Genomic DNA, 9,942 nt, shown 5'->3' with positions numbered 1-9,942 from the left:
ATTAAGCGCTGGGATAGATTCTAATAACGGGGGCATTAAGCGCTTACTATGTGCCCAGCGCTGTTCTATATTCATATGAATTAAAACATTAATTGCGCTATTTGGTAGGCACTTAACTTCTCTGTGCCCTAAATTACCTCATCTGTAAAATGGGGATTAAGATTGTGAGCCCTAAGTGGGACAACCTGATTACCATGTATCTATCCCACTGCTTAGAACAGTGCCTGGCACATAGTAAGTGCTTAACAAATACCGTAATTATTGTATTATTGGGTGGGGAGCAGGGAAGAGACGCTGTCTTCTAGTTTCCAGTCTTTCTGGTTTTATTTTATCCTTCTAAGTGCTCACTATTAGCCTTTCTCAAGGAAGTTCCATGACCTGGTGTAAGGACCATGGGCCTGAGAGTTCCTTGCCTGCTGTGTGACCCTGGGCAAACCACTTAACTTCTCTGTGCCCTAAGTGACCTCATCTGTAAAACGGGGATTAAGATTGTGAGCCCCAAGTGGGACAACCTGATTACCCTATATCTATCCCAGTGCTTAGAACAGTGCCTGGCACATAGTAAGCACTTAATAAATACCGTAATTATTGTTAGTATTATTGGGTGGGGAGAAAGGAAGAGAAGCTGTCTTCTAGTTTCCAGTCTTTCTGGTTTTATTTTATCCTTTTAAGTGCTCACTATTAGTCTTTCTCAAGGAAGTTCCATGACCTGGTGTAAGGACCATGGGCCTGAGAGTTCCTTGCCTGCTGTGTGACCCTGGGCAAACCACTTAACGTCTCTGTGCCCTAAATTACCTCATCTGTAAAATGGGGATTAAGATTGTGAGCCCCAAGTGGGACAACCTGATTACTTTGTATCTATCCCAGTGCTTAGAACAGTGCCTGGCACATAGTAAGCGCTTAACAAATACCGTAATTATTGTTAGTATTATTGGGTGGGGAGAAAGGAAGAGAAGCTGTCTTCTAGTTTCCAGTCTTTCTGGTTTTATTTTATCCTTTTAAGTGCTCACTATTAGCCTTTCTCAAGGAAGTTCCATGACCTGGTGTAAGGACCATGGGCCTGAGAGTTCCTTGCCTGCTGTGTGACCCTGGGCAAACCACTAAACTTCTCTGTGCCCTAAGTGACCTCATCTGTATAACGGGGATTAAGATTGTGAGCCCCAAGTGGGACAACCTGATTACCATGTATCTATCCCACTGCTTAGAACAGTGCCTGGCACATAGTAAGCGCTTAACACATACCGTAATTATTGTATTATTGGGTGGGGAGCAGGGAAGAGAAGCTGTCTTCTAGTTTCCAGTCTTTCTGGTTTTATTTTATCCTTTTAAGTGCTCACTATTAGCCTTTCTCAAGGAAGTTCCATGACCTGGTGTAAGGACCATGGGCCTGAGAGTTCCTCGCCTGCTGTGTGACCTTGGGCAAGTGACTTTATTGATCGATGCCTCTGTTTCCTCATCTGTAAAATGGGGATTCATGGCTGAAGCAGGAATCCTGCTCCCCAGGTCTTGAACCCCACCACGGAATCGGCCTGGGCTGGGCCGTCCCCGGTCCTCTGGTGCTCTTCTCCCACAAAGGCCCTGCCAGCCCCTAACCCCGAGGCACCTCCGTGGCCCTAAACAGGTAACAGAAACCTTCGCAAGCAGCTAGCTTTCTTCATTCTGTAAAGGATCTTAAGGAATGGAAATTCCATAACCTCCCTAGGTTAGTTTCAGTGATTTATTCCCCGATAGCAAATTCTTCCTCGTATCCACTCAAAATCTCTCCTGCTTTAAAGACATTTCCATGTTTGTCAGAGGAAATGGAAAGCAACTGCCTCTCCAAAACTCCCTTCATTCCCATTCAATATCCCTTGCCCTTTTCTACTCCAGGTGAAGGAAGTCTAATTCTTTAAATCTCAGAGGACCTAGGTTCCAGCCCAATTGGTCACCCTTCTTTGGGGCCTTCCCTGGTTTCTCTACAGCTTTTTCAAAATTATTGGTTTATTATATAACACTGCAATTGAGCAATGCAGAAAACACATCTACCAAATCTACCGTATTCTCTCCCAAGTGCCTGGGACAGTGCTCGGCATACAGTAAATGCTCAATAAACACTGTTGATTAAAAGATTGAAAATTTGGGGTCACCCAGTTCAAGGGCAGTAAAAACTTCTGCAAGCTGACAGATGGGCCTCACCCAAACCTAACAGGATGGGCACTCAACCTGGGACTATCAACTGTATATATCTATATATATCTATATATATAGATATATTATATATATATCTTTATATAGATATATCCATATATATATTATATATAGATATATCTATATATAGATATATCTATATACATATACACATATATGTATATGATATATATATGTATCAACTGTATATATATATATATATCCTGTATATATGTATATATGTTTGTACATATTTATTACTCTATTTTTATTTATTTTACTTGTACACATCTATTCTATTTATTTTATTTTGTTAGTATGTTTGGTTTTGTTCTCTGTCTCCCCCTTCTAGACTGTGAGCCCACTGTTGGGTAGGGACCGTCTCTAGATGTTGCCAACTTGTACTTCCCAAGCACTTAGTACAGTGCTCTGCACACAGTAAGCGCTCAATAAATACGATTGATTGATTGATTGATCAACTCAAACGGCAAATGTGTTCCCGGGGTCTGGAATGCAGACTGCTATCCACCGGGAATGACTCAATCAAGTCATTCCATAGGCCAAATCCCTGGAAGGAGAGACACCAAATTCCTCTTTCCTCCTGCTCCTTCCTCCCCTACCCAAGTCTTCTCTTTTCCATAATGGTTTCACGTCTGCACCCAAATACAGATTCTTAACTTTAAAGATGCCAAATGGTCTTCAAGGATGTAGGGTAACAAAACTTGCGGTTCTCATTCGAACATATTCACCAAAACATGTCCCTCCAATGATGCAAAACCAGCAAACATTAAGAATCAACTTAGTTTATCACAGTCGACTAGACACTAGCTCAATAGTCAAAGTTCTTCGTAATATTTCTCCATTTAAAGGGAGAAACAAAAAGGCTAATTTAGGGATCAGGACACCTGGAATCTAATCCCACCTTTGCCAATAGCCTATGTGATCTTGGACAAGCCACTTCATCTCTTTGGGCATGTTTCCTCATCTGAAAAAATGGGGAAAAGATACCCAGTTTAGTTCTGGGGCAGGAACTCCGTTCTGCTCTGATTATCTTACATCTACATCGTATTTAGCATTTAATAAACGTTTAATACCGTAACTGATTTAAAACTAAAAAGCACCCCATAATTCAAATCCAGGATAATTTTCCAGCAGACTTACGTTGCAGCTAAGAGAAACATAATCAAAAGCTTGCCCCATTTTTTCCTACTAAAAGTGACTCGAACAATTGTGCTTTAATTTTAGGAGGAAAAATGTATGAGAGTAACGTCCCTCCCTCCGTCCCCCCAGCACCACACCTGGGGGGTTACATTTAAGTGTCACTTTTGTCTCGGAAAAAATATCCCAAGAAATGCCAAGCCAGATAAAATCATTCAATTCTATTTCCTATTTAAGTCTGGTATTATGCCCCAAGGGTAATCCAATCTGGAAAACGGGCATCTCCACCATACTTCTGAAAGCGTTTGAGCTTCTTCTCAAAACAGTCACTGAATGGAATCAGATCTTAGGAGGGGACTGGGGAATGAAGTAGTTTGGAGTTTTCGGAGACTAGCTATAAGCATAATAAGTAAACCAAGTTTTAAGCGCTTAGTACAGTGCTCTGCACATAGTAAGCGCTCAATAAATACGATTGATTGATTGATTCTACCCAGCTCAGCTTGATGAGAGGCATCTCTACCCGAGTGTTGAAACATCCATAGCACAGTTCTACGGCAAACAGCATTTCATCAAGTCACTACTGCCGTTCCCTCTGCCAGGAGTAGCATGAACTCCTGGAAATTTGTGGGAGAGCCAAGGGGCTTGAAATTTCCAAATTAATTTAGATACGGAAGCTAATGCTCTACCTACCATCTTAGGAAATGAGAGTATGACCGCTACATTAATCTAGGGCACGAAAATACTCCTATAAAATTGTCTCTGCCTTTGGGGACAGACACTCCCCCATTATCTCCACTCTCTGAGGGTCATTGTTTCAGAGCTTAATCAGTAGTCAGAGGGAATGGACATGATATGCCCATTTCAAGGTTCATTTTCCACTTCATGTGCAACACTGTGACAAAGCAAAAAACTCCTCTCCTTCCCCTCATGTTATACTAGCTACTTTAAAATGGTGCCATCACTGATTACTACTTCAACCCTCCAAGATTTACCCTAGTGAAGAGCTGATATCCCATCAGTAGTTAACCGGAGAAATTGCTTGACTCTCTCACATAAGGGAATCACATTAAAAAAATTTAGTGGGCAAGTTTCCCAAGTTCACTGTATTTTATTTCTCTCGACAAACTAGGAAGCAACCCAGCCAATTCATGAAGTTTTAGAGAGAGGTCTGCTCAAAGCCCCCAGGGTTTTGCATTTTTCTCACCCCTCTTCCCTCTCCAGCATGGGTTTTTTCCTGTAACCCAGTCTTTTCTTTCTAAATCTTGTATCTATGGCACTGTTTCTCTAACTTGTACAATTTAGAAAAGCGATATTTTGAGGTATGAGTCGTTTTGCTCCTCAGCCTGGGAAAAGGCAAAACATCTGAAGTGGAGATCATTCAGTCCTGCACAGAAGTATGGACATTAGCCAGTCATTTAACTAATTAATAATAATTTAATTAATTAAGCCATAGGGCCTACCCTACAAAAAGGTAAAAAAAATCTTACTACTCACAGATGGCATCAAGGTGTTCCCAAAAATTATCAGGGATGTTGCAAATTTTCTCATTACCGTGTACTGCCCGGTACAATATCTAGGACAGCAAAAGTAACAAATCACTCGTACTCCAAATTTTGCACTGAGGTACTCTTGAACTATTTTTTTGTACAGAGTCATTCATGGAGAAATTGTTCTCCCTGGTCTCGAGTTTGGAATCACCGTAGAATCAAATACAGCACAGACTGGGAATCTGTCAAAACGGAAGCTTAATTGAGAGAAATGGGTCAGGAGAACCATACATCATGTTGGGACTCAGCGAGCAGAGACCCACAGCTTTAACCCTTGACAAGGAAAGCTCTTCCTCCACTCCGACCAAAACTAAAGCTCAGAAAAATCCATTGCTGAAATAACAAGAGGATGAACTTTAAAGGAATGCTTGGAAAAAATTAGGGGGTAAGATTTTTCCTCATTATCAAAACAGTTCTATGGGCATAAAAGAGACTGTAAGCTCCTTGTGGGCAGGGAACATGTCTACCAACTGTTATACTGTACTCTCCCAAGCGCTCCATACAGTGCTCTGCACGCAGTACGCACTCAATAAATACGATCGATTGAAATGAGAATAAGTGGCTCTATAAAGGTATTAATTCTAAGTTGGAAGAAAATGTTGTAGGGGTATAGTCAAAACTGCAAGTGGGGATTCTGCAAAAGTTTCTCAAGACTTCTGGGCTTGAGTAATTTGTGGGGAGAGAAAAGTAGGTCTCATTCACAGTTCATCTGGGAGAAATCAATTTTTGATTTTTTTTTTTTTTTTTAAATACCAAGTCAGAACAGTGAATAAGGCACATAATGCAAGAGGCCCCTTCTGGCCAGCAATACAATTTTTACTATAAAACAAAACATAAGTAACTAATGGAATAACAAAATAAAAGTTTATTTTATTAGAATTAGGAATGTTCTTTCCCTCTGGGCAACCTGAACAGTCCAGTTACAATGAAAATCTAAGAACAGTTATTTCCACAGCACAAGGTGCTCTCTATGCACAAAATTACAGGGTTAGGAGCATTAATCAATCCGCCGATCTGATTGTCTCACAATCCCCAAGTGCTTTAGAATGGGATTTGTAGCGACTTAGGACCTCAGGACACTGAGTAGAACTGAAGTTTCTTTACCTTCACTTGTACTAATTTCAGTTTCTAACAATGGTTGGACGACATTTAACACTACAGATTCAACCGTTTTGAAAACTGAAAGTCTGCCATTCCGGATGTGTGAGTGTGTGTGTGCGCGTGTGTGTTATTAAAAATTCAAGATTCACACAACTAGACTGCAGTGAATTACACAGAATTGGGGTTCCGATGACACACGCCACTCAACTTTGCTCTTGCGGTCCGCACCCTGAGTTCTGGGCTGGTACTTTCTTGTAAATGACTGAAATCCCACCTACTGCTCTATATATTGCTTTGAAAAAAGCATCCACTTTGCCGGTGACTGAATGTATCTGCCCTTGAATAAATGAGGAAAGACCCTTATATCTGAAAAGCGCCTTCTGTTTAAAAGGCAAGTATCAGTGGATTAGGGAAGCTGGAACACAATATGCGGAAGCGCCCAACCAGCTCCAGGCACTGAAGCCATCATTGAAAATAGTTAAAGCGTGGAGGATTTTGTCAAATCTGGAGGCAAATGCCATAACGGGTGGGGCCGTCGGCTCCAGATCGGACAGACCGTGTCGAAGTTATCGTCCTCACTCAATAATATCCTCAAATTGTCATCAGTACCGTAGCCGGGAAGCATTTCCATAAAGCAGTGTTCCTTCATCGCTGGGAGCTGAAGATACAAGCCGTTGCATACTGTTATTGGTGGCAAGGGGAGAGTTTAGAGAAGTGACTTTATTATACTCAAACCTAAAACCTGCAAAGTTAACCGGTAAGATAAAACACATGTAAAGCCATTGTAGAGACCAGCACATCCACGTAAAAAAACATCGGCTAACGTCCCTGATTCCCTCAAGGACGGGACCTCACTTCCACTCGCGTAAGTGTATTTCAGAGTTGCTGCGATTACCGAATGAGAAATGTAAAAGCACTTTAGGATAGCTCAGGTCTGCACCTACCCAGAAGGGAACGCAATCCTAAAAGATGGTCTGCTGAAAGAAGCAGCACAATATAGGCTAGACGCTCACGCTCACGATGATTCCCACTTCAGTTGGACGGTGAATGCCTTAAAGGATACCCACTTTCCGGAGGGAAATGCAGAGTGCGAGAGTAGATTCAGCAAAACCCCAGGAAGGGACAGAGGCTGAAGAAAACCAATGCCTAACTGAAGAAATAATATGCAGGGTGTCAGAAGTGGGGGAAAACCCACCTTACGTGGGCCGTTCACAGATGGAAGTCTCCAGGCGCAAAAGATTTAAAGGACAAGAGTAAGAGGTTCTCAGTTGAAATTGGTGTTTAATACCAAGACCTCTTTATCCATGATTTTTCACCATTCTTTTCCCCGCCCCACCCCGGCTTAAAGTGATGAAATAACAGATGAAGTTTAGGGAAGCTAACCTGGTGAAAAATACCACAGTTGGAATTGCCTAAACAGGTGTAAATTTAATAAAAACCACCACCAATCCTTTACTTTTAACATAGCTCTTGGTACAGAATTCATAAAAATGGACACCACAACTAAAATGAATCAATTATCCTAACCTCTTGAAGTTGAAAAGAGCAAGTCCAATGATTTCTATTTAAATGATAGATGAAAACATGATGTTCTTCAAGGCTGTTTGCTTTTATAATCGAACCAGCCTGACCAGGCAGGCAATTTCGCTCTAATCCTTTTCAAATTCACAATGATATACAGTGAACCCTTCTTTTAAAATAAAAAATAAAATAAAATTAAAAAACCCCCAGCAAAAACATTCTAATGGATACCTAAAAAAGGGAGCGGGGAGAAAAAAGCCCTAGCTGAAATCTTAATGGGGATTAAGTAGTGTTAAAAAGAATGAAGAAAAGTCTCCAATGGTTCCTCTGGAGAACCGACGCTCAGCTAACTGGAAGAGATATATGCCATCTTTAATAGAGACCACACAAAGATGCTTGATGTGGGCAAAACACAAGAGTGGCATCTGGAGCAATAAAAAAAAAAAAGAAAAAGAAAGAGGAAAAAAAAAAGAGGGCAAAGCTTCTATGTTCGAGCCTTTATCAGAACACTCCATTCACCCCAACTGCACTGCACGCCAGTTGAATCATTTTATGCCAGGAGTCGGAAATTCCAGGTGTGATGCCCACTGCCAGCAATGGATACACCAAAACTAGAAAGGGCAAAGAAGGGAAATCAAATTAAGCTAGTCGAGCCTTCCACAGAATCGCCAGACCAACACACCTGCCCCCCGGACCCTGGGAAAATAAAGCCAACTGAAAGAAAATGCACAGCAAATAGGCATAATCTTGAAGATTTTAAAGAATAAATATTTTTGTAATTAAACATTATGCAAACACGTGCCACGCTTGCTTTGTCCATGCATATGCGCTATATACAATTTTGAAAAATACTGTGTTGTCCTCTTGTTTTTAAAAGTCATATACAAAGTTTTCTCTCTGCTGCTGCTTACCCACTTCCCCTCCCCACTGTTTATCTTTACAGGGAGCCAATCCACATTCATTCTTGAATATGTGTGTGTTTGTGTGGTTGCGTGTGTGCGTGGTCAGGGGGAGGGGACGAGATCCCTTTCCAAAGTACATCAAAATGGCTGGGTTGGACATGAGAAGCAGTGTCAAGAAACTGTTTTAGATTTTATCTGTACTACACACAGGGGGAAAATAAAAGGAAAGAAAGTCAGCTTTGAGAATGAAGCTACGTTACAAGTTAAAGTTGGAGGGCTTTTTAGTGCGTCTGTCACACTTTTGTTGGCGGCCTAGAATACTGTTGTACAATGGTTTATCTACCTTTTTTATTACAATATAATTTACTTAAACTTTCCGTTAACAAAACAGAATTCCGGTACTACAGACCAGCGGTTTCAGCACAGGCTTACTGCCTCCTTTTTTTTTTTTTTCGTTTTTGTTTTAATTGCATGAGCACTCTAGATGGAAAAGTTTTCAGAGTTCATTATATGCAGAGCCATTCTCAGTCCTCAATGTACTCCCACAGGTCTTTCTCATAGCCTTCATGCACGTGCTGTAACAAAACCCTTCGTCGACTCTCACAGTATCTGCAGCAAATGAAGGGGGAGAAGGGGAAATAAATTGAGACCTTTGTTAGAACATTTTCAGTGATGAGTAAAAATGCCACAGTTCTTAAGAGATGAAATCGCGTGACCTAGACCCTGAGGTTATATATACCTTTTTACAGGCCACTAATATTCTCAGGAAATACTGAAAAATTAGGGAAGTCATATATAGGGTGGCATTGTGGGCCTGGACGTTGAGAAATCTACTTGCCTGCTGTGCGACCTCAAGCAAATCACAAGCTCTCTGGGCCTCAGTTTCCTCAACCCTGGGTGGGATAGGGAATGTCTGATCTGATTACCTAGTATCCACCCCTGTGCTTAATATAATGCTCAGCACATAATAAAGTGCCGAGCAAGAAGCAGCGTGGCTCGGCGGAAATGGCACGGGCTTTGGAGTCAGAGGTCATGGCTTCAAACCCCAGCTCTGCCAATTGTCAGCTGGGTGACTTTGGGCAAGTCACTTAACTTCTCTGGGCCTCAGTTACCTCATCTGTAAAATGGGGTTTAAGACTGTGAGCCCCCTGTGGGACAACCTGATCACCTTGTACCCTCCCCGGTGCTTTGCACGTAGTAAGTGCTTAATAAATGCCATTATTATTATTATTATTACTAGGTATCATGATTATCATTACCGAATTAGAATGTCTAGCTTTCATGTCTATTTTAAATTGGGGAGAGGACGGAAAATAGCCACTGGCGCCTCTTGATATATTATTGGCAGTATATCTGGTGTGACAAAAATGCGAGGAGGTACTAGGTAGTACTTTCGCTCTGTGCTTTCAATAAGTACTGGTGATGGTGGCTACAGCTGGGGTGGGGACATCAGTTTCCAGAGTTCATTTTAGGCCAAAGAAGGGGCCGAAAGAGGTTGGCGAGAGATAGAGGAAGGTCAGGACAGAATCTAGGAAATAAAAAAAATG

General features: G+C 41.5%; 1 protein-coding gene across 1 annotated transcript in view; it reads right to left on the bottom strand.

Annotated features, from left to right (window-relative positions):
- Positions 1 to 5,725: 5,725 nt before the first annotated feature.
- Positions 5,726 to 9,942, bottom strand: part of ARIH1 (ariadne RBR E3 ubiquitin protein ligase 1) — a 100,897-nt gene continuing 96,680 nt past the window's right edge. The window contains exon 14 of the mRNA XM_038746261.1: positions 5,726 to 9,004. Within this exon, the coding sequence (XP_038602189.1) occupies positions 8,920 to 9,004 (85 nt within the window). The 3' untranslated portion in view covers positions 5,726 to 8,919. The remainder of the gene's footprint in view (positions 9,005 to 9,942) is intronic.

This window comes from Tachyglossus aculeatus, chromosome 5, assembly GCF_015852505.1.
Source record: "Tachyglossus aculeatus isolate mTacAcu1 chromosome 5, mTacAcu1.pri, whole genome shotgun sequence".
Lineage (NCBI taxonomy): Eukaryota > Metazoa > Chordata > Mammalia > Monotremata > Tachyglossidae > Tachyglossus > Tachyglossus aculeatus.
Note: the sequence above shows the minus strand (reverse complement) of the source record. Positions and strands in the feature narration are given on the sequence as shown.